Raw genomic sequence first — 24,734 nt, 5'->3', positions numbered from 1 at the left:
CTTACCATCAAAAAACTCAAGAGCCAGGTGCTGGAGTTTCATACCTGTAATCCTAGTTACTCAAGATTACTGAGATCTGGAGGACCAAAGTTGAGGCCAGTTTAGGAAGAAACATTTAATAGACTCCTTCTCCAATTAATCAGCTAAAGCCAGGCTGGAGGCATGGCCCAAATAGAAGAGTGCCAGGCTAGCAATCGAAGACTCTGAATTCAAACCCCAGTATCACCACCAAACAAATCAAAAGAAAGCTATGAAGCTCCTTGATACTAGAGTGACAATAGTTGATATCATCTTACAAGTTATCTTATTGGAAGATATTGGCATTTCAACAGAAAGAGTGGCAGAAATCAAAAGTATCTGGTAAAGGTTGACATGATAGTTTACATTTGCATAGCCCCGTGCTTCTGGAGCTCACCCCAGAAGGGGTTCAATGTGGGTACAAAGTGCTTGGCTTGTCTGTCTGCATGTATGGGTCTGGCAGCTACAGAACACCAGCTAGCATGCAGACACCTTGCCTGGGACATCTTGTGGCAAGGGCCGTGCTACTTTCACAAAGACAGGTCCAGCAGGTCTGGGAGCAGTTTTTGTTTGCCAGATAGTCTTCTTACTGTCAGGTCCTGGGTTGTTGTGCTGAAGGTGCCGACTGCTCTGCTTTGCCCTTTGCTTCTCCCGACACTCCAGGTGGGCTGTAGTGTATCTACTGGTGGCTGTGACCGCCACAGCCATGCAGATGGCAAAAGAACTCCAGGCAAGACTGCCAAGAAAAGGCACAGTGAAGGAAGGGCTGTAGCTGGGATTCCAGGGCCTCCTCCCCTCTGGTGGGGGATGGTGAGGGGAGTGGTGCTGTCAGCAATGAGGACCAGCATCTGGTATCACAGATTTCACAGACCATCAATGTGGTTTAGTCTGCTGGGTAAGAGACCAGATCCCAGGTCTCCCTTCTTGGAAGTATTTATTAGATATTCTAGCTCAGAAAGCTTCCTTCCAATCTGTGTTTAAGATTATGATTACGCTGGGCGTTGGTGGCTTACGACTATAATCTTAGCTTTTCAAGAGACTGAGATCTAAGGATCATGGTTCAGAGCCAGCCTGGGCAGGAAAAGTCCGTGAGACTCTTATCTCTAATACATTTCCAAAAAGTTAGAAGTGGAGCTGTGGCTCAAGTGGTAGTGCACTAGCTGTGAGCAAACAAGCTCAGAGAAATCATCCAGGCCCTTAGTTCAAGCCCTAGGACAGGCACACACACACACACACACACACACACACACACACACACACACACACACACACACACACACACACACACACACACACTATGATTACAACAATGTTGAGGACTTTACTATGTGCCAAGCATATGAACATAACTTCTTTAAATATCTGCCCAAAGTGTTGAGGCAGGGACTCTCACCGTGGATGAAGAGATGGGCCTTCAGGAAACCTACAAGACGAATCCCAAATTACAAAAGTTGAGGTGGGTGCCATGATGAAGCAACTTACCAATATGACCAGCCATAGTCCCATGTCTGAGGCTTCCAGTCTTCTGGTCCAAGGTTCACAGTGATTTGAAATATAGTTGTGTACATCATGTGGGCCACCATGCCCAGGAGCCCTGCACAAGGAAAACTCTGAGCCACAGAGAAGAATGCAGCACAATGGATGAGGCTTTCTGCCTTATATGGTTTGGAGCTAGCAGGCCTTCAGTACACACACAGTCCTGGAACGCATCTCCATGTATACACTCAGAAACTTTCCACCCGCCATATTGTTTCCCATACTTGGAACTGTGAGGCATCTAGATCACTATAAGAACTTTGTGGAGGCTAGGACCTGGACAAGAGTCTCCAGGGTTCTTGGTTTGATTCTTTACTAAGAAGGATGCAGAAATTGGATTGTATTCACTAATGATAGAACTTGGGACAAGTCGTGTTATAATTATTAAGCACATCCAATTTGATGTACAAACTGGGCAGATATACTGATATTCAACCAGAGGAAGTCTGTGCTCAGAGTCTTTTTGTGGAGGAAAGACATTCACAGAACCTTAGGAGAGCAAATTAAGTTGCTTTAAAGGTGCTTAGAGAACATGGAGGTAGAACTAATAAAGGAGTTCTTTATGGAATATTGACACTAAACTTGAACAGTAACTTTTTTTATACCCATACTGGGGCTTGAACTCAGAGCCTGGGCCCTGCCCCTTGTTTTTTTTTTTTTTTTTTTTTCACTCAAGACTGGCACTCTACCATTGGAGCTACATATTCACTTCCAGCTTTTTGGTGATAAATTGAGGAGGATAAGAGTTTTGTGGACTTTCTTGCTCAGTCTGACTTTGAAATGTGATCCTCAGATCTCCGCCTCCTAGGCAGCTAAGATTAGAGATGTAAGCCACTGTTCCCCAGCATAAACATCAATTTTTAAAGCTACTATTTACCGAACCCTGTACATTCCTAGTTAGCCTTCATCATAGCTTAACCCTGACGGCTAATTTGGAGAAAGTAAGTAATTTGCTTAGAGTCCCACAGCCATTAATAGCAGAGCTCTGAACCTTATAGGATTCCTACATAGACCACTGCACTAAAGAAGGCCAGTTCTGTCCTCAGAGCCAGCTCATCAGGTAAATTTCATTATCTATGCCTTTCCCCTTTCTTTCCATTAGTCTCCCCAGGCAAGATTACATTGCATCCATCTAATGGGGATATTTCACAGATGCGTCCAGGGGATCATCTTCCCTGTGCCCTTGCCTTTGTCCCTATAGTGCAGGCTGTGGAGAATCTGCTTGCTGGAACGTACCTGCGAGCACCATGAGAATGGCCACTGAGGCATCCACCTTGAGCCAGTTGAATCCTGAGCTGCAACAACTCACTTTTGTCCCTAAGAGGATGGCACTTGTCAGCATCAGAAATACATTCAGGACCTCAGCCCCAATGGAGAGCCACAAGACACCTACAAAAGGAAGAGAGCACAGAAATCCTGGGCATATTCAATTCAGAAGCTCTGGGAGATTCAAACATTTGATTTAGTTCCATTTTCTCTTACTACAGGGAAATGCTGGTTGCTAAGTACTTTACCAAAAAATGGTTTAAGGAGCTCACAGTGGTGGATGCTGAAATTCCAAACAGCATGACCCTTGGTTGTATGACATCATGGAACATGGAGTCATGGCACCATGCTGTTTATTGTAACAACACTCTCACAAGAACTAACCCTGGGCCACATGAACACTACATTAATCTCTTTTGAGGGCAGTGCCCTCAATGACCTTAACCGCTGGTCCCCATGTCTAAAGATTCCTCACCATCCTTCAACGTCAACATACAGAGGACCAAGCCGCCTGTGGCTTCAAGCCATAGCCAACCCTTAATGACTCGCAAATCATAAAAGGAAAAAAAAAGTGACTTGGAACCAAAGCTACAAAAAGCCTCTGTTGAAACTTGGAAAGCTGGTAAATGAAGGAGGTTCTTAGAGCCTCATGTAGATGATCATAAAGTGATAGCCTGTAGTTGATAGTTGACAGGGCTAAAAACTAAGCAGAACCCTGAAGTGAGCTAGTTAGAGATGTCCGTGTCTTCAACCCACAGTTGACATATCAATTGGATTCCAACAGAAGACACCATCTCTGCCTTTTAAAAGAAGACACAGAAACATAAATACAAAGGCAGAAGAGTCTGGGAGTTGAAGAGCCTTGTGTGAGGCTGGCTGGTGCTATGATCCTATTTGTTCCTGTGTCAGCTGCTGCTCTCCCCTCTCACTGGGATCCTGCTTTTACTTTGAGGAACTTCATAAATATGGAGTAGAGTGGGGGTAGAGTGTTTAAGATATGGGAAAGGGAAGCTTAGAATCTTAAAAAACACGTTAGGTGATGGGCCCCATCAATGAACGAGGCACACGTGTCTCAGGCCTTCACAAGAACTCCATTCCAACCTGGAGAACAGACATGAAAAACATACCTATACATTTCATGAGTAAAAGAGGAAAGAAAATGAGCCACAGGCAGTGGAATTCCAGAGCTGCTGTCTTCCAAACTCTACCTTACATGAATAGCTTGAAATTGGCCAGTCCCATAGTTACACCAGGGGAAGTGGCAGATATGGCCAACCAAAGCTCCCTCCAGCCCTTGAAGAGTTTGTTTTCTAGCACACTAAAGTTATATGGTACACGATGCAGCCTACAATCCTGACTTTTGGAGTCGACTTCCTGGGAATGTCAGATACAATCATTTCATCTGTTCCCCACTTTCAATAAAATAATAAAAATCATCCACATGATCAGTGGACAGAGCATGAATACGTCATCTACCTTGTTCTTCAGCTGGGATTAGACTCCAGAAACTTCGGCACTGTTCACCTAAAAAGTAAAGAGAATGCAGCCATGAGTTGGTTAGACTTGACACGTTGGGGGGCAAAATGGTGTTTCTAGGCCCATAAGTGAGCCATAAATCATTTTGAGTGAGAAATGAGGTGGCTCCTTCAGTGTTCATAGACAGGGGGCAATCCTCTATGTGGAGTGTGATACACACAGTCTATGGCACTCAGTCCATGTGACTGTCTACATCCAGTGAACTGGGGACAGAAATGAGGTAGATGGGTCCCTCTTGCTCAGGACCTCCCCCAAACATAGCTCACCTCTGCTTCCTTGGGACAGCCCAGTTCCTTTCCCCCTCTGATACCATATTTTCGTCATTCTGGAAAAGTGTCACAGATTATTACAGAGTGGATAGCTTTTCAGGGCAGGAATTTGCTCCTTTGTTCTGGAGGTTGGCTTCAGAGCTCACTTCAGAGTGGACTGTGGTTACAGGCTATCTTCCAGGTTGCATTCATGTCTATATTTCTAGGTAGTTCTCTGGATTGTTCATATAGAGCCACAGATCTAACTCATGAGGGTCCCATCTTCTTGGCCTTAATTACCACCTAACTGCACTGTAAGACTTCGACACATGGCCACTGGGAGGACACCAACATTCATCCTTAGCACATGGCAAGGGTCACAGGTCTGAGCAGACACATGCTTTTGATGGTGCAAACATAAAGTTTGTAAGTCTTACAGCTGGGTTCCAGTGGCTGATGCCTGTAATGTTAGCTACTCAGGAAGCTGAGATCTGAGAATCAAGGTTTGAAGCTAGCCGAGGCAGAAAAATTGGGAACTCGAATCTCCAATTACCAGCAAAAATCTAGAAGCGGAGGTATGGCTCAAGTGGTAGAGTGCCAGCCTTGAGTGAAAAAGCCAAGTCAGAGAATGAGGCCAGGGGTTCAACCCAGTACCAGCATACCTACATGCACAACACATGCACACACACATATACACACCAAAGTGCCTTGGGCCTCATTTCATTTCACTTCTGCATTGCTTCTCCGCTGTGCCATGGGAAGAAGAGAAACGTAAACTGGATTTATAGTATAACATTTGGTTGACTTTCTCTCTGGGATCCTTTGTAATAAAACATGTATCAGGGATAAGTGCTTCACATAACTATGCACTCAGATAGCCTGATGGAGAGAGAAGGAACAGATTCAGGGCCCCCTTTGTCCACCTGCAGCCAGCATGGTCCCTGTAGCATTGAAATGGAATCAACTTTAGATGAATGCAACTGCACGTTTTTCTATTGATTCTCTGGCACAGGCAGAGTAGCTGAGATCTCTTGTTTATAGTGGAAAAGTTCATCTTAGTTCCCTCACTTCTAATAGGGGTGACCATAGTACCAGGGAAACCCCAATACTCACACCTTCCTCTCTGGCAGGCTTTTTAGGGTTGATGGAACATATTTTTTTTCCATTTTACCTCATCAGATCCTAACCACAGCCTGTGAGAGACAGTGGGCATGTGGAACAAACGGCCTACTTCTACTATAGTCAGGGCCTTTCCTGGTCTTCTTCATCTGCAACATGAATATCTTAACAATTCTCCAAGAAAGTTATGGAAGTATTTTATTAATGGCTTTACACATTTTTTGTGTTTAATTATTGATACAGGTAAGTATAAAAACCTCTCTTTTCTAGGTTTGGAAGGCAAGCTCAAATAGAGTTAGGAATTGAAAATGAGATTTTTTTTCCCTGCTGGAGACTCCCTACCTCTGTCTCCATCACCACCTGCTAGCTCTCTACCTAATGTTTGGAAGAGTGTATTAATATGTTTTCCGTGGCTATAATGAAGTGCCCGAGGATGGATACTACATAAAGAAAAGAGATGTCTGTAGCTCATAGTTTCTAGAGATTCAAGAGCATAGTGCCAGTTTCCTCTTGGAACTGGTGAGAGCCTGTGGCAACATTACAACGTGGCAGATGGTATCATGGTTGGAGAAAGTATCCACAGGAAGCAGAAGGGATTCAGGAGTCAGTTCTTTTCACAGGAACCTGCTCTCTTGGAAACTAACTAGGGTTCCAGGATGACATCAATGCTTTCTGCGGTTGTCCTATTAGTCAAATCACGCTTCAATGCGTCTCTCTTCTTAGAGCTCCTCCTGCCTCAGCTTTACCACACTGGGGCCTAGGATTCCAGCACAGGGACCTTTAGGAGATATTCAAATGGCATCCAAAACATAGCACGGAGTAAAAGTCTCTCTTATTTCTGAGGAGAGCAGGCTTTTCTAACAAGAGTAAATGAGAGGCTAGGAACAGGGCCAGAGGCAGGGCATGGAGAGACTGGAGTTAACAGACGAGTTAACAGAGTTAAGAGAATCCACAATAGCTTAGAAGGGTGAATTTAGCTTGGATCCTGAGAGTCAGATCATAATGAACCCTTGATTAACATGAATCCTCAGAAATGATGCTCCTTTTGAATAAAGCCAGCGGGATTAGAAGGAAAAATCTTTACAAATCCCATGAAGCCAGAAAGGCGGGTGTTACATTGCTTGGCAATACTTGGGCAGCCAAGTGGGAGATGGTGTCTAAGCCCTGGGTGCCATCCCCACTTGCTTGTCCCTCCTCACCTCCCTTATGTGGATGCCCAGCCTCCTCTCCCATGGCATTTTTAATTTTAGAAAAGCAGTCTAGAATTTAAAATGAACACATCCTCTGGAATTCTGGATTTGCCCAAGGAAGAGAACATTTAAGCCATTGCTTTGACCAGGGATTTATTTTTATTTCTTTTCTCTTTTCCTTCCTTCCTTCCTTCCTTCTTTCTTTCTTTCTTTCTTTCTTTCTTTCTTTCTTTCTTTCTTTCTTTCTTTCTTTCTTTCTTTCTATCTATCTATGTATCTATCTATCTTCCTTCCTTCTTTCCTTTCCCTCCATCCCTCCCTTCCTCCCTCCCTCCCTTCCTTCCTCTCTCTCTCTCTCTCTCTCTCTTTCTTTCTTTCTTTCTTTCTTTCTTTCTTTCTTTCTTTCTTTCTTTCTTTCTTTCTTTCTTTCTTTCTTTCTTTCTTTCTTTCTTTCTTTCTTTTTGCCAGTCCTGGGCTTAAACTCAGGGCCTGAGCACTGTCCCTGAGCTTTTTATTTGCTTATGGATAGCACTCAACCACTTGAGCACCGCTTCCCACTTTTTCTGTTTATGTGGTACTGAGGAATTGAACCCAGGGCTTCACACATGCTGGGAAAGTATTCTGCCACTAAGCCACATTCCCAGCCCCTGAAGAAATTTTTATTCCAAAAATTCTTTTCAAAATGTGGGGGAAAAAAAGCGTGGACAGATCAGAACTATGGGAGGTGTTATGTGCGGAAGGTGTCACAAAATAGCTCTCTGCATAAAGCTTCTTGGGAGGACCTGCTGGTGGGAAGATGTCCCTGACCCAGAAGGGAACCTCCCAGTGAGGCCTTTGGGGCAGCAGAGCTTGGGTACCAGGACACCAGGAAGCCACTGGCTTGGACTTGGTTTGGGCACACGCTTATCCTCTCCAGACTACAATCCTTACAGTGTGATGCCCTTCCCAGCGGGGACCCCAGGCTATACTCTGCTATAAACATCCTTTCTGGGGCTGGGAAGATGGCTCAGTGGTAGAGCGCTTGCTTTGCATGCCTGAGGCCCTGGGTTCGATTCCTCAGCACCACATAAGCAAAAAGAAAAAAGCCGGAAGTAGCGCTGTGGCTCAAGAGGTAGAGCGCTAGCCTTGAGCTGAAGAGCTGAGGGACAGCGCCCAGGCCCAGAGTTCAGGCCCCATGACTGGACCCCTCCAAAAAATCCTTTCTTGGTCTCATACAATACTCTCTGTGTATGTGCCAGTCCTGGGGCTTGAACTCAGGGCCTGAGTGCTGTCTTGAGCCACAGCTCCATTTCTAGCTTTTTGCCATCTAATTGAAGATAAGAGCCTTCCCATGGTGGCTTTGAACTGTGAGCCTCAGATCTCAGATCTCTTGAGTAGCTAGGATTACAGGCATGAGTCTTTGGTACCTGGCTCTTTATATCATATTCTAAGGAAAATGTTAAGTGAGAAAATAGAATTCATATATCTTACTTCTATTGAAAGCTCATTGAACTTGACCATATCAGAGTCAGCTAAGCAGATGACATAGCTAAGCAGAGTGAGTAGCTTTCCCCTTTAGCCTAAGCAGGAAGTTCAAGGTCATTGTCTAGGCTTATTGCTTCATCTACCTTTATTATGTCTTCCTATAAGACACTAGAGTTTGTAACTTCTAATATATAGCTTTAAACTTATTCTGTAATATCTTAATTTATTTGCTATTAAGATTATTATTATAATCATTATTATTATTTGCTGGTCCTGGGGTTTGAACTTGGGGCCTGGGCTCTGTCCCTGAGCTTCTTTTGCTTCTAGCACTCTACCACTTGAGCCACAGCTCTACTCCTGAAATTTTTGATAATTTATGAAAAAAGAGTCTTAGGGACTTTCCTACTCAGGCTGGCTTTCAACCATGATCTTCTGATCTCAGCCTCCGTAATAGCTAGGATTACAAGCATGAGCCACTGGTGCCTGGCTTAAGAATTTATTTTAAAATTTACTGCTTTAGTGAAAACCTGAAACATATATTTCTTTAGAGGGCAGAAAAATGTTCTGGGGAAGTTGTCTTCTTCCTTCTTACTAAAGTGATGATATTTTAGAGACCTTGATAACATTATACCAAGATAACATTATACCAAGAAATACATAAAATGTGAGCAGATGATTTTTTTTTGTCCATCATGGGGCTTGAACTCTGGGCTTGAGAGCTGTCCCTGTGCTCTTCAGCTCAAGGCCAGTGCTCTACCACTTGAGAGCACTGGTGGTTTATTGGCGATAAGAGTCTCACGGACTTTTCTACCTGGACTGGCTTTGAATTGTGATCCTCACATCTCAGCCTCCTGAGTAGTTAGGATTACAGGCGTGAGCCACTGACACCCAGCTATGAGCAGATGATTTTAAGATTGATGAACACAGAACTATCCACGGACACATTTTAGAGTGGTATGAGGTTTTTATGCCTTGTAGGGTAACAGGAAAAGTCAGAGCAAAGAATTAAGAAATTTGAGCTGGTGTGCAGGTCTGTTAGTATCTAGCTATTCAATCTTCCATGAGACACTTGTACCAGAACTCAGTTTTTACATCTATAAAATGGCTCTGTTCTAGGCCAGCCTTTTCCAGGTGCACCACCAAACACTAGTCTCTTGTAGAATATGAATCAATTTCTCTCTATGTAATATACATCTATATATTATCTATATCTATAAATGGATATTTATGGATATGTATAGACATATATATATTATCTCCATATATGGATGGATATGTATCAATAATATATGTGTTATATATATATATATACGCATTTCTTCTATGGCCAATGAGACACTGGGATATGTCATATTAAACAAGTCTACTGTGGGATTTTAAAATGTTTAATATGAACATTGTGAATTCCCTAAACAGCACAACTCTTTTATCTACTTTTTACAAGGAGCCTCTCTGTGGAGTAATTTTAATATATAAGACACTCGTTGAGAGCTTTTTGCAACCTGGGATCAAGAACACAGTTGCACTCAAATTGGGAAGGGGTCAAGAAATTACCTTTAATTCTCCTTGGGGAGAAAAATCCTCTGAGAGCATGCCCCCATCAACCATGCCTTCGGTGCTGTGATCTAAGTGAAGGTGGTGTGTGTGTGTGTGTGTGTGTGTGTGTGTGTGTGTGTGTGTGTATGTGTGTGTGAAAAGCTCCTCTAGAGTGAACTACCTGACAGAACCTTACAGCCTCTTAGCTATGCTCCCAGATCCATTTTTTTCTTTTAGACTCAGAAAGACCTCCTCTCCCAATACACATAAACTGGGTTACAATTTTTATCAGAAGTCTTGGGGCTAGTTTCTCTCTTCTACCTGCCTAGTATTTTTTTGGGGGGGGTCCGGTCGTGGGCCTGAATTCTGGGCCTGGGCGTTGTCCCTCAGCTCTTCAGCTCAAGGCTAGTGCTCTACCATTTGAGCCACAGCGCCACTTCTGGCTTTTTTTCCTGCTTATGTGGTGCTGAGGAATCGAACCCAGGGCCTCATGCATGCAAGGCAAGCACTCTACCACTGAGCCACCTTCCCAGCCCTTGCCTAATATTTTTGTGACTATGGAAGACCCACACTGCAGGATATGCAGTTGGCCAGTCAACTTCTCCCAGTCTTCCTTTAAGTCCAGTCCCATCCTTTACCTGTGTCCAGCATGAACTTTCTTCCCATTCCCTGGCTACTAAAGAAACAGCCCCATTTTATTTTCTAAATCTTTCCTTGAGTTTGGCTTCTACTGAGGCCCACTCCCCCTGACATTATTTACAGCAATGTCAATTCTTTTCTAGCTAGATTCTTCTCTCCAGGGAGCATTGTCCTGTCCAGTTTCTTATGCTGGAGAGACTTTGACCGTACACTGCAGGGGAGGAGAAGTTGCCTCAGATGACATGTTAGGCCATGTGCATTTTGTTGATGTATAACAATGCCTCTTCCCTCCCCTGCTTATATTCTGGTGCAGGTGCCTTAAGCTGTGATGCCCAGATGTGGGCCCAGTCAGCTCTGTCTGCCTGGCATGTCTCACTCTTGATATGCATTTATTAAAATCCTGGCCTAGTGGCTACCTCTTTATGAAGCCTTTCCATGCCTAGAGTTATTAAGGATACTCCTTCCCATTACAGCATCATAGAGGAGCCTTCCTTCTTATTTTACTTTTATCTTAGGTCTCCCCTACTGATCACGAGCTATTAGCACTGTAGTTCTCTTACCATTGCCTCCTTCCATTCATCTAATCTGGTGCCTGACATGGTAGCGGTTGTTAGTGCATTTGCTCCATGCTGTGCTGAATTCCTTTTTTTCCTATGGACTTTCTGTATGCTGGAACAGACTCCTTTCATTCATAATTATTGGGGAAGTATATTAGAAGTACTGATACCACAGGATAGAATAGAGTCGAATAGAATAAAATGCAAACACTATAAGGATAGGAAAATAAAGGCTATGAGAAACTCCAAGAAAAATAAACATATGTATTCATAGTACCTTTTCTGGAGCTATCATGAAAATTAGTTACGGAGTCAAGATTACCTGTTTATTGATTTAAATAAAATGTATTACTTTAAATAAAACAATGATATCACTTTAGTAAGAAAATGGCAGATGGTATATGGGATGTTATAATGTGACCCTTAAATCCCATTATTATATCAGAAAGCCTAAACGTCTAAAACTAAGACTGTATTATCATTATTTTTTTGTTTTTCTTTTTTTGGGGGGGGGGTCCGGTCGTGGGGCCTGAACTCTGGGCCTGGGCACTATCCCTCAGCTCTTCAGCTCAAGGCTAGCGCTCTACCACTTGAGCCACAGCACCATTTCCGGCTTTTTTCTATTTGCTTATGTGGTGCTGAGGAATCGAACCCAGGGCCTCAGGCATGCAAGGCAAGCGCTCTACCACTGAGCCATCTTCCCAGCCCATGTATTATCATTATGTTGTTTGGAAAGATGGAAACAAATACCAGAAAAATAAACAACAAATAAATCAGAAGCAGTGCCTCCTGTAGTATAGGTCTAAGTTATGGACCAGGAAGGAACAGGAACTATTGATTTTTCTTTTCAAAATGAGCTGATTTCTTATTTATGTGTAATCATTTCCTTCTTAAAATTTCAAAAAAGGATGCAAGTTTCTAGACTTCACTCAAATACTGAATTGCAACTTCTGAGGTTGTGTATCTGAATTTTTTTTATTTACAAATTCCCTGTATGATTCTGATTCTGGTGTGACATTGTATACAGCTGTGAAAATAAAAGTAGGTATTTATCAGATGGGAGTTTGGAAAGAGAGTAGACGTCTCCAAGCAATTTGCCTATAGGAGTGGTATTTATAGTCTTCAAGTATCTGGGATTACCTTGAGAATTATTTTTTATTATTATTATTATTTTGCCAGTCCTTGGGGCTGAACTCAAGGCCTGGGCACTGTCCCAGAGCTTCTTTCTCTCAATGCTAGCCCTCTACCACTTAAACTACTTCCAGCTTTTTCTGTTTATGTAGTACTGAGGAATCCAACCCAGAGCTCCAGGGCTTCATGCATGCTAGGCAAGCACCCGACCACTATGCCACATTCTCAGCCCCATATCATGAGAACACTTGAAGATGTACCATCATGGATTTCCAACATATTCCTATGAATGTAGGAAGGGGATTTAAAGATAAGACAGCACTCCTTGAGAAGGAGAATTGGGAGCCCTTCCTTGCCACAGTCTAGTTCTAGGTACTGCTGTGCCATTTGTATCTCACTACTACTGACCTGGATGAATGGACACATAAGTCCAGACTGCTTCTTGGTGGCTCCCTTTGGGGTGGAGTTACATACAGGGGTGTGCAGTGTCTCTGAGGGCTTATTCTTGTTACATTTTGATTATGCCTCAGGAATAAGGTAATAAATAAAGGGTATGGGGATGGAAAAAGAAAAGGCAAATAAAAACTTTGGGGAAGCTGGGTGCTGATGGTTCACACCTGTAATCCTAGCTATTCAGCAGTCTGAGATCTGAGGATCATGGTTCAAAGCCAGCCTTATATTCAGTTAACCAGCAAAAATCTAGAAGTGGAGCTGTGGCTCAAGTGGTAGAATACTAAAGCAAAATAGCTCAGTGACAGCACCCAAGCCTTGAGTTCAAGCCCTCGGATGGTACTAAAACTTCAGGGAAAGTAAAAAGTTACACAAGAAATATATAACAGGCTTGAGATGTGGAAAGAAATAGAATCCTCTCCCAATGGGTTTTTGCTTTGCATGCAACAAGTGTGTAAGATTACATCCAGGCTAATACTGTTGATGAACTGGGGTAGAATAATATGGTAGGAAAAGAAATGGGCTTACCAGCTTCAAAAGTTAAAACCTCCGTGCCTCAGTTGCTCTGTTTATGAGAGGAGGAAATAATATTTACTGTGTAGAGTTATTTCAAGTATTAACAGTAAAGGATCTTATTAATTAGAGGTCATGCTTATGATAGATGTAGTAAGTGACCCAGTAATATGAAAGTCTCCTTTCCTCCCTCCCTCCCTCCCTCTCTCCTTCCCTCCCTCTCTCCCTCCCTCCCTCCCTTTTTCCTTCCTTCCTTCCTTCTTCCTTCCTTCCTTCCTTTTTCTTTCTTTCTTTCTTTCTTTCTTTCTTTCTTTCTTTCTTTCTTTCTTTCTTTCTTTCTTTCTTTCTTTCTTTCTTTCTTTTCTTCTTTCTCTTTCTTTCTTCTTTCTTTCTCTTTCTTCTTTCTCTCTTTCTTTCTCTCTCTTATTTCTCTTTCATTCCTTCCCTCCCTCCCTCTCTTTTTCTTTCTCTCTTTTTTATTTCTCTCTCCCTTCCTCCCCCCTCCCCCTCCCTCTCTCTCTTCCTTCCTTCCTTCCTTCCTTCCTTCCTTCCTTCCTTCCTTCCTTCCTTCCTTCCTTCCTTCCTTCCTTCCTTCTGTCCTTCCTTCCTTCCGTCCTTCCCAAGATCACTTAAAAGTCCAGGAAAAAATATAATAGCAAAAGCTAATGTTTAATAAACATAACTCTTCAGGCACTGCTCCCTGGTGTGTTATGTGACTTAGTTCTTTTGCCTGCACACTAACTCTAGGAGAAAAGCTCTGCTTTGGGTCTCACTTTTTCTGGAGGAGAAAGCTGAGGCTCAGAGGTAAAGGGACTCATGGACACACAGACATTCCATGGCAGAGCTGGGATTCAAACCCAGGCAACTGGGCTCTAGCACCACTATTGTGACTACCACCCCACACCGGTCACCTGTGGGCTGTGCTCACCTGTGCTGTTGAGGCTTTCCTCACAGGACTGCCAGAGCCCCGCGTGGAACCGGCGCTGGATGAACTTGTCATCCCCCATCTCCCAAATGTACTGCACAGCCTGGTCTGCATTGTCACTGCTGCCACCACTGCCTCTGGCCCGGCTGAAGTGAATGCAGTTGGGCCCTCCCAGCGAGTCCTGGCACAGGGGCTTCGTGGTCTGCCGGGTCCCCTCACACCAGTGGCTGCTGCCCATAGCAGTGAGGGAGAAGGTGAGAGCCAGACAGACAGGCAGGAGGGTCAGTGCCTGCTGCTGCCTGGCCCTGTCCATGGCTGAATGAGGTAGACAGCGGCAGGATGAGCTGGGAGCCCCTCCTCTCCTCTGCATCACGGGTGCCCACTCCCCAGCCCTGCCATCTGGCATCCTGACAGCTGGCCTTGCATTCCCCTGGGGAAGCCGAGTGTGTGCCTGCATGTCATGTCCTGAAGGGGTACAGGGCTGAGACATAGTCTGCTCAGTATGATTGGTCCTTCAGTGCTGCACGTTGGTTTATTATTAAAGTGTGGTAAAATGCATGCAACGTGAGAGTTTACCATCTTCACCTTAAGTGTACAGCCCGGTGCAATTTTCAGTTCAGCCCCAGGAACTGAAAAAAGCAAATGCTATGAGGATAGCAAGAAAACTAATAAAAAACTAATTAGAAAAATACAACACTCTACAAGAAATTAATAAGCTTGAAGTTAGGAAAGAATGGAACGAGGGAGACTCTGCATGGCATTTGACACATGGAGGTCTTTAAGTTAATTTTTTTTTTTTACAGAAACAATTAAACAAAAGTATTTCATTGTGGTATTTCCAGACATGTGTATATTGTACTTTGATAAAGTGCATCCCCATTTTTACTCTTTCTGATCGGTGATTCCTCTCCTTTCCTTTTAAACAGTGGGTTCCTTCAGGCTCTAATCACATGCTAAACAGTTCCTGAGGAACCCAGATTTAATCAGAGAGCCACCTGCCTGAGCAAGGACTCAGGGTTAATCTCACTTTGTCTATGCTTTCCTGCTGGTGAAATCTGAAGAAAAGATCTATGTTTTGTGTTCCCAATAGCCTTACATGCTGTGTGTGTGTGTGTGTGTGTGTGTGTGTGTGTGTGTGTGTGTGTGTGTGTGTGTGTGTGTGTGTGTGTGTATGTGTGTGTGTGTGTGCTTTTGACTGCCTGCTCACTAAGAGGCTTTACCATATTGTGTCGCTAGATGGCATTCGTCCAACGGGGAGGGAAGTCATATTCAGAACCAACCCTTGTCCTTTTAGAAATGAACAATGTGTTTGAGAAAACATCCAAAGAGATGAGATGGAATAGCCCTACCAAGCAGGTATTTTCTTTCTCAGCATACAACTTGGAGGCTCATCTTTAAAGCCATATGCCTGGACCGGAGCTCATCACTTGGAGACATTCCTCCCTTCCCACCATTTCAGCCACTATCTGCTGTCCCAAACGAGAGGCTACCACGACTTCAGAGATCACATCGCCGTGCGAGTCCATTCTGTGGCTTTTGGCTCAGACAGAGCATTTTACTACTGAGGTTCACAAGCTTGTTGTGTGGGGATTTACAGGGTTCTGTTAAATGATGTTCATCTTTTCCTCCCACCCCCTGCCATTTAGAATTTCTCTCATCAGAAAAGTGAGCCAAGATGAGCTATGATTTGACTTAAAGGAGAAAAATGAAGGCAACAAAAAAAAGGAAGGAAGAAAGGAGGAAGAGAAGGAAGAAGGGAAAGGAGGGAGGGAAGGAAGAGGCAAGAGGGAGGATGGGGGAAGGGAATGAAAAGGAAAGAAATGGAAGGAAATAGAAGGGAAAGGTAGAAGAAAGAAGACAAGACTGAAAGGAGTAAAGAAAATAGAAAAAGAAAGTGAGGGAGGAAGGAAAAAAACAAGTAGATCTTGTCTCTTGCTTACCTGATCTTTTATGACTCTTCCAGTTTGGGTCTCCAGTTTGGGAAGCTGGAAAAAGTTGTAAGAGGTTCTGGGAGCTGGCCAGAGAGAGATGGGGGGAGGGAGGGCCTAGCAGAAGGGAGCCTATAATGACAGAAGCTTACCCTGAAAAGAGACATCTTCTCAAGTAGCCATAGTCAGGTGAGTGGTCAGAAGACCTGTCTATTCTGGTTCTATCCTTCACTGGCTGTGTGGCTTTGGACCAGCACCCTCTCTTCTCTGAACCTGGATGTTTCTCAGCTGTCAAATGGAGAATGAAGGGTGGAGGTTCATGGGAGGAAATGAAATGGGACATTGGTTGAAAAGATACTGCAAATGTGAACTAGGAGGAGAGGGTACTCTTATGTGGGTGAAAATTCCATGAAAAGCATCCAGGTGGATGAGCGGTATTGCTTTTGTTTTAAATACGATGTGGTATTTAGAACAAGTAGATATTCAAGAGGAGTGGAGGCTAAACATTTTTTTCTCCATACTTTGTTTTGCTACTGTGTAGACCAAACCTGAGTCATTAATTTGGGATTTTGCTTCATGATCTGGGCCAGGAGATCTCTCTGGAGGGCTGAGTGACTCAGGCTCCTGTTCTGTCAGCACCAGCAGGGTCCAGAGGTGGCCAGGCCTCTGTGGATGGTCCTAGCTCATCTTTTTTTTTGGGGGGGGGGTCGGTTGTGGGGCCTGAACTCTGTGGGGCCTGGGCACTGTCCCTCAGCTCTTCACCTCAAGGCTAGAACTCTACCACTTGAGCCACAGCGCCACTTCCGGCTTTTTCGGTTTCTGTGGTGCTGAGGAATCGAACCCAGGGCCTCATGCATGCAAGGCAAGCACTCTACCACTCAGCCACCTTCCCAGTCCCACCTAGTTCATCTTAGATGAGCTTAACGCCTTAGGGTCACAAAAGAGCAACCCTTAAAGAGACATTGCCTGGGAATGAGTTCCAGCCCAACTCTTCTGCCAGAGAGCTGTTCAAACCCCAGTGAGTCTCACCTGAGCCCTGTGCACAAAGCAAACCACATTTTGGGTAGAAACCACTGAATGCCTGCCTTTTTCTTATGGGGAAATCCCAGGAAGCATAGCTGTGGTGGAGAAAATCTGGGAAAAAAATCTCCTTGCTTTTGGGAGGGGACAGCGGGGGATGAGAAAGTTGGAGACTGGGTAGGTCACTCTAGATGTGTTCCGACGCTCAAACGGTGCAGAGGACTTGTGCAAACACTTGCTCTCTGGCACTCTGGATGAGGAGGAATGCAGGAGGAGGCTGCCTGTGGTACATCGTGGACTGCTAGAAGCATGTGCCCACACTGGTGACAGGACTCCAGGAGGATGAGGTCCCAGCCAAGCTTGGAAATGCCTGGGAAAAGCCATGGGAGGACCCAGCCTGGGCTGCAGGCTCTGACCACGGGCATCAGGGATGCCCAGAGGACTGGCCATCTCTTCTCTCAAGGAAAGCAATTGTTCTGGGGCCCTGGGAGGCTCTTCCTTGCCCTGCTGCTGCTGGTTTCCATCAAGCAAGTAAGAGCAGTTTTTCCTTTCTTCTATTTTTAATGTGATTAGTTGTGCATATCTGATTTACAAATGCCATTTAAGTCCCTGGGAAGGGCAATTTGAGAACTAGAAATCAGTATTAAGAAAATAACAATTGGCTACAACTTTAGCATCCAGAGGTAATCATATTTTTGGCCTGTTTTCCTTAGATTCTTTTCTATACGTTTGTTTGTTTACACAGCTGAAATGATAAAGCATGAAGTATTTTCTATGCTGGCCCTGACATCATGTTATAGGCATTTTCCCATGTCTATGGGAACTCTGCATAGCATTTAAAATTGCTGCCTGGATCTTTTCTCAGGCTTGTTTATGTTCAATGGGCAGTTATCTATTCATTATTCTTCTTTCTTTTCCTTTGCCTTCCTTTATTCTTCCCTCTGTCCTTTCCCTCCCTCCCTTCCTCTCTCCCTCCTCTCCTCACTCCCTCCCCCTTCCTTCCTTCTTTCCTTCCTTCCTTCCTTCCTTCCTTCCTCTCCTCCCTTTTTTCCTCCTTTCAATTTATTGTATAAATCTAGAATGTTCAATGTTAAAAAAAGATGCATAAAATTTAAGAAAGTTTAAGCATAAACCACAAATCACTTCAATTCCATCAGCTAGAGATCACCTTCATTCCTTATCTGGGGGCTTATTCTATACATTTTTCTACCAGTCATTTATATACAATTAAAAACAATAAATGTATTGTAAGCTCAGATTATAATTGTTATTTGGTAATAAAACAAATTCTTTCTGATTTCATGCTTTCCGAAGCCCCGTTTGGTAGGGTCTCTTCTTAACTCCATTTATGGGTGGAGAAACTGAGTCCATGGATTTTTTTTCCCTATATCATGATTTTTTCCTGTACATCAATAAATGTAGATCAATGGCAGAAAGCTGACAGTTTCCAGGATATGTTAATATATTGTATCTCTTATAGTTAGGCTTTCTAGTGGCTTACTTTTTTTTTTTCTTTTGTGCCAGTACTGGGTCTTGAACTCAGGGCCTGGGCAATCTGTCTTAGCATTTTACTCAAGACTGATACTTTACACTTGAGTCATACCTTAAGTTCTGGCTTTGTCTACTGGGGCTGGCTTTGAACTGGGATTCTCAGATCATAGTTTCCTGAGTAGCTAGGATTACAGATGTGAGCCACTGGGGCCTGGCAGCTTGCTTTATTCTAATCCAAGGAAATCAGGTCTTTGTCTCCTTTCTTTCCAATGTCCCATTTTTAAAGGGGCTATAATGTGAAGGAACCCCAGTATTGCTCAGTTGAGAAAAGGAACTATTCCCAGGGAATAGTTGCTCCTTGGCTAGTTGCTCCTGTTTGGCCCCAGAGATAGAGGCTTTACCGGGGACTAGGGAGGCAGGAAACTCCACTGTCTGTATCATGATTCTCTCCACTGCCTTCAAGCCCTCATGGACAATAAGAGTGAGCCCAATCAGAGGTCTGGAAGAATTCCTTCTTTGTGCCCTACTCAGGGCCTGTGCTTGTCAGGCAGACAAGGCCACTTGAGCCATGCCCCAGGCCTTTTCGCTTTGTTCTTTTTTCAGATAGGGTCTTGTGCTTTTGTCTCAAGTAGCTTCAGACTTTGATTTTCCCGATTCTACCTCCTGCATATCCGGTACTATAGGTGTACACAACCATGACTCGCTTAGTCTGAAGGAAGAGATGCTCTCGTCTGTATCCACCCCAGGACTTCCATTGTTAGTATTGTGGGATCATGGCTGAGGACTTTCATCAGTGCTTCTATTTTCTGAATATTTTACCGTAAACCCAATGGATGTGTCTAGCTAACTGCTTCATTGTCATCTCTTTCTATCTGTAAACACATCCAAGGCCTACCCCATACCAAGCGCTGCTATCGTACTGGACATTTGTGTTTGCTTAATACTCACGACCAGCCTCTGAGAAGAACATTATTAGTTGCACCCATTTTATAGATGGGAAAGTGAGCAACAGATGAGTTGCACGATTGCCTTTCCTCATGTAGCTTGTGAGTGAGTGGAGCCATTGTGTCTACCCAGCGGGTGGAAGCCTTGTGTTCTGTCATGTCTAGCACTCTTGGGAGCTGCTGACATATGACTATTTATATATAATAAAAGCAGCATCTGCAGTGTCTCAGGCTGGCTTACGATGCTGACAAGGCTACACCTTCATTCCTTTGCACTGGTATTTCCATAATTAATAATGTGCTGTGTGTGCTGTGCTGTGCTGTGCTGTGCTGTGCTGTGTGTGTGTGTGTGTGTGTGTGTGTGTGTGTGTGTGTGTGTTCCCTTACCCCCTTGTCACCCTGTTTGTGAAGCTGTCTTCCCATGTGTGGCTAGGATCCCAATGACCTTCTCCTTGGTCCCTATCTCCAACCTCATCTTCTTCCTTCAGATGTTTATATTCCAAAGCTTGGTGTGGACGACCATGAAGAAGTTTGCTCAGATATGTTTTCCCTGCCTGGAACACAGAGGACTGTGAGATGTTTGCAGGCAGGAAGTCTTCATAAAATTCACTTAATGAGAAATTCTCAGAGATAGTTTGGTTTCTAAAGACAAGCAGAGTGTGTACACCCTCTCACTCATTTGCATTATTTAGTTATGTCCCTTGCATTAAAAAAGTCATAAACTCTGTGTGTGTGTGTGTGTGTGGTGTGTATACTGGTATTGGGGCTTGAACTCAGGGCCTTGTGCTCTTACTTGGCTTTTTTGCTCAAAGCTGGTACTCTACCACTTGAGCCATACCTGCACTTCAGGATTTTTGTTGGTTAATTGAAAATGAGACTTTTCTGCCTGGGCTGGCTTTGAACCTCAGTCCTCAGATCTCAACCTCTTGAGCAGCTAGTATTACAGATGTGAGCCACCAGTACCCAACTCAAAATCATAAACTCCTGAAGGCTCTTAGAGAAGTGATTTTATACATTATTGGCAGAAGTGTTGACAGAGTTTCAAGTAAAAAAATGTGTGTGGGGGAGGGGGAAGGAGGTTAGACATAATCAAAAAACTTTTAAAAATGGTCACCTAGAGATTCCAACTCAGAGTTTCTCCTAAGAAAATAAAATGGTGAACTGAGAATCTTCATCAAACATGCTTTATCTTTGAAACCGTCTGAAAACAGTTTTGCTATTTGGTACTGGAGTATTTTATTTTATTTTATTTTATTTTTGGTCTGGTCGTGGGGCCTGAACTCTGGACCTGGGTGCTGTCCCTCAGCTCTTTAGCTCAAGGCTAACGCTCTACCACTTGAGCCACAGTGCCACTTCCAGTTTTTTTCTTTTTGCTTATGGGGTGCTGAGGAATCGAATCCAGAGCCTCATGCATGCAAGGCAAGTGCTCTACCACTGAGCCACCTTCCCAGCCCCAAGTACTGGAGTATTTTAAAACAAAGCTACATTACATTTGTTTATTGGATAATATGTGGTCAACAGAGGGTGTTTTATTTACTTGATATTTTTTTTGAAATGGAAATAGTTATGATACATCTTCTAAGTGAAAAATGAAAAGCCATAAAAGCAGGACTCAATGAGAAATGAAAAGGAAGAAAGTAAAATACGTGTGCAGAGAAAAGAGTCTGGATAGAAATTACTGAGTGATGAGACAAAATTCCTCTGGTCTCCCATTTAGGGGAACCTGTAATTTCTGTTTTATCTGCAGTGAAAGACATTCATTCTGAAACAAAGGAAAAGATTTAAAGAACATCAACAGTAAGGTTTAATTTTACCCTCTTCTTGTTATCCCTTTCTCAGTCATATTCATCACAGAGGATACTGGCGGCTAGGCAAGCAAAGGAGGGTCAAGCTGAACCTTTCCAGTTAGAAGAAAATACACCTATATATTTCCTTTCCTTGTTTCATTGGGAGCTTGACTGTGGATGAACTTGGATATCCTTCCTATGTTTTTTATGCCTTTAGAACAAGTACTAGAAGACAGCCTGATTTTGTCCAGCTTACCTAAGCTGACCAATTCAGCAGTTTTTAGCTTTAGCTTGTTTTTCTTTCCTGTTTTGTTTTTTTTAAATCTAATATTACTAGAATTTGAACTCTAGGCCTTGCATTTGCTAGGCAAGTGTTCTACCACATGACCCATACCCCCAATCCTTTTTGCTTTTTGTTTTTTTTTTTTTAAATATAGGGTCTCACTTTTGCTCAGGGCTGGCCTCAGACCCAGATCATCTTATCTATACTCAGGTCTCTGAGTAGCTGGGGTTACAACCATGTGCCACTGTATCCGACTATATTCTTTGAGCTTAAGGTCTTGTTAACTTTTTTTGCCTGGGCTGGTTTCACGCTGCGATCCTTCTATATCCTCCTCCTATGTACCTGGGATTTTGACCATGGTCATTTGTTATAGAAAGAGCAAGGGAGCTAGGAGAATATGACTGATTAGGACTGATTTTTATTATCTCTTCATTAGGCAGAGCCCAGTGAGGGCCCTGAGGACGTAAATAACATTTTATGCAAGGAAGGGTCTGACTTGGAGGGCTTTGAGGACTCTGGAAATTTAGTATTTAGTTACTACCTGCTAAATCTGTTAAAAGAAATAGCATGAGTCAGTTATGGTCCCATTGGAATATTTACTTTTTATTTTTTTTTATTTTTTTTTTTGGAATATTTACTTTTTAAAAATAATATGCTAATCAATTTACTTATTACTTCTTGGGCCATAGCCAAAAGAAGGGTATTAGTAGAGATTTAAAGCTCATGACAAATGAAAAGGGACAGATACCAATGATTGTATTGTTATTGTTACTCCTTGAAGGCCAATTCGTGGTTCCCTAGCTGTGTGCCAAGGTACCCCACGGCCCCACAGTGAACTCACAGAGGACTCTGAGATTTTTTAATTTTTAGTGAGGACCATGGTGCTTCTTGGCATTTACTAGACTCTATGCTCAAGGCAATGGTAGCTATGAAGTGAGATCATTCTCCTGCATTTGATGATAGGGTATCTTTGAAAAACTAGTTGTGATAAAAAGCAAGTACTGAACAGAACCTAACTCAGTGTGGAACAGGAAATAAAGGTGGCTATATTCAGTCCAGTTCTAAAGCTTGTGAAGTTGTGCAATACCCAACAGGCACTAAGTTGTTAAGACATAAATATTTATGAACTGTTTGGACCTATTTACTTAATAAAGGCCTTTCAATATATCTTTTGGTCTAGGAGGACTTTGGAAAATTACTAAGCTTGTAAGGTCACATGCACTGAGAAAAATCTGGAAACCTCTGTGTTAATAGTGACCAAAAATACAAGCTCTTCTGGAAAAAGCTGGTTGTTTCATTCTCTGGGGAAGGTGCAAACCAGGAACCTACTGATCTGCCATTAAGGCATGTCGGAGGAGGGGAGGTTGGATTTGCTACTCAGGGGGCAAAAGCAGGCCACTCCACAGCTCAAAGAGAGAGGCTGTTATTTGAGGATAGGGGTTGACTATGTGTGTGTTTAATTAAATTTGAGTATCTTTAGGTGAGTCATCTCTCGAGTTTTATATGCATATATATATGTGTGTGTATGTATATATATAGATATATATCATCTGCTTTCTTTTTTTGCGGTTATCTACCTGGTTGGTGCCAAACAGCATCTGAGTCTGTTATGTCTTGTGAAAAAAGATAAAATTTCCAAGTCAAGGGCAGAATCACAGAGAGAAGAACTCATCCGGACATTTTTACCAGCTGATTATATATTACCTTACCATTACTGGATCCTAATTTTTTTAAACCAGTCCTGCAGCTTGAATTCAGGGCTTGGGCACTGTCCCTGAGCTTCTTCTTGTGCAAGACTAGCACTCTACTACTTACACCGTAGCACCGCTTCTGGATTTTTTTTCTTTTCTGAGTTATTCATTGGAGATAAGATTCTCAAAGACTTTCATTCCCAGACTGGCTTTGAAACCTGATACTCAGATCTCATCTTTTTTTTTTTTTTGGCAGTCATGGGGCTTAAACTCTTGGCCTGAGCGCTGTCCTTCAGCTCTTCAGCTCAACGCTAGTGCTCTACCACTTGAGCCACAGTAACTCTTACAGCTTTTCTGGTGGTTTATTGGAGAGAAGAGCTTCACAGTCTTTCCTGCCAGGGCTGGCTTTGAACCTTGATCCTCAGATCTCAGCCTCCTAAGTAGCCGAGATTACAGGCCAGAGCCACTGGGGCCTGGTCTAAATTCTTTTTTAGGATTAGAAACATGCTCATCTTTGTGCCCACTCACCTCCTTCTTGCCAGTCAATTGGACAGGATAAGAGAAAGAAAGGCCCATCTTCAAATCAAAAGAAATGGTACAAGTTCACAAGGAGAAGGTTTTTGCTCCATGGCTTGCACAGCCTAAATGTAAGGGCTATGTTCCCAAGATCCATGGAATGAGATAGACAAAGGTCAGAAAGAAAAGCATCTCAGGGTCTCTCTGTATAGCAACTCAGCATCTATCTGCTCGGTGGGTTTGGCTCTATACAAACAGCTCCTGCATAATGCAGGTCTTTCTCATGCACATTATTGAGTCCTTTGTGATGATTCTTTCGGGATCCAAATAGTCTGAGGGTGTAGTTAACCAGTTGTGGGAGGGTGTGAAGGTTTAGCATAAATGTATTGGATGAAATGACTATCTTGCTTAGAATTCTTGAAATGTAACCCTTCCTTAAAGATTTTGAAACAAAAATTATATTTTGAGCCACTCTGATTAAGTTATGACTGTACATTTCATATGTACTTTTGAAAGATAAGGATGGGAAGGGATGGAAAGGGGAAACAAAGGAAGAGGCTACAATGCTTGATAAGAAATGTACTCATTATCTTGCCCATGTAATTGTAACCCCCTCTGTACAGTATTTTCACAATTAAAAAAAAAAAAAGAAAGACAGACATAAGCTAGTAGAGAAATTCTGTGTCTTGGTGCAGGCCACAGGGCACTTCACTGGGAAGTTCTGGAGGCCTGATGGGCAGCTACAAGGTCAAATCTGAGTTTGCTACTACTTGAGGGGTAACTGCTCTTGTCTGCTCAGGTTCCAGGATCTCTTCTAGAGGAGACAACACGGAAGTGGGCTCAATACAAGGAGAAGTGCCTGAAAGATTTACTCAAAGACACTTCTGGTAAGCACATACATTGGTTATCAGTTGCCCCAAGCTTGGTAGCTCACCACAGCGATCAT

General features: G+C 43.2%; 2 protein-coding genes across 3 annotated transcripts in view; one reads left to right on the top strand and one right to left on the bottom strand.

The window, feature by feature from the left end:
- Window positions 1-495: 495 nt before the first annotated feature.
- On the bottom strand, window positions 496-14,441 carry Gsg1l2 (GSG1 like 2). Its single transcript, XM_070026886.1, has 5 exons — window positions 14,132-14,441; window positions 4,297-4,344; window positions 2,791-2,943; window positions 1,501-1,612; window positions 496-754 (listed from the first exon to the last, which is right to left on the bottom strand). The coding sequence occupies exons 1-5, from the start codon at window positions 14,439-14,441 to the stop codon at window positions 496-498; spliced, it is 882 nt and encodes a 293-aa protein (XP_069882987.1).
- A 2,857-nt stretch (window positions 14,442-17,298) lies between these two features.
- The window catches only part of Glp2r (glucagon like peptide 2 receptor), a 56,299-nt gene continuing 48,863 nt past the window's right edge, over window positions 17,299-24,734 (top strand). For both annotated transcript variants that reach the window (XM_070026968.1, XM_070026969.1), the window contains exons 1-2: window positions 17,299-17,607; window positions 24,588-24,675. In XM_070026968.1, coding sequence (XP_069883069.1) covers window positions 17,419-17,607; window positions 24,588-24,675 — 277 coding nt within the window. In that variant the 5' untranslated portion in view covers window positions 17,299-17,418. The remainder of the gene's footprint in view (window positions 17,608-24,587; window positions 24,676-24,734) is intronic.

The sequence above is a fragment of the Dipodomys merriami genome, unplaced genomic scaffold (assembly GCF_024711535.1).
Source record: "Dipodomys merriami isolate MVZ:Mamm:240054 unplaced genomic scaffold, mDipMer1.0.p SCAF_19, whole genome shotgun sequence".
Classification (NCBI taxonomy): Eukaryota; Metazoa; Chordata; class Mammalia; order Rodentia; family Heteromyidae; genus Dipodomys; species Dipodomys merriami.
Note: the sequence above shows the minus strand (reverse complement) of the source record. Positions and strands in the feature narration are given on the sequence as shown.

Bases quoted from the DNA above. Each gene is read 5' to 3' on its own strand.
- Gsg1l2 (XM_070026886.1), bottom strand. From the start codon at position 14,441: ATGGACAGGGCCAGGCAGCAGCAGGCACTGACCCTCCTGCCTGTCTGT. The intron at 4,345-14,131 runs GTGAGCACAGCC...TTTACTTTTTAG, and splicing joins GGAAAGCCTCAACAGCACAG to GTGAACAGTGCCGAAGTTTC. The intron at 2,944-4,296 runs GTAGATGACGTA...TTCCTTTTGTAG, and splicing joins AATCCCAGCTGAAGAACAAG to GTGTCTTGTGGCTCTCCATT.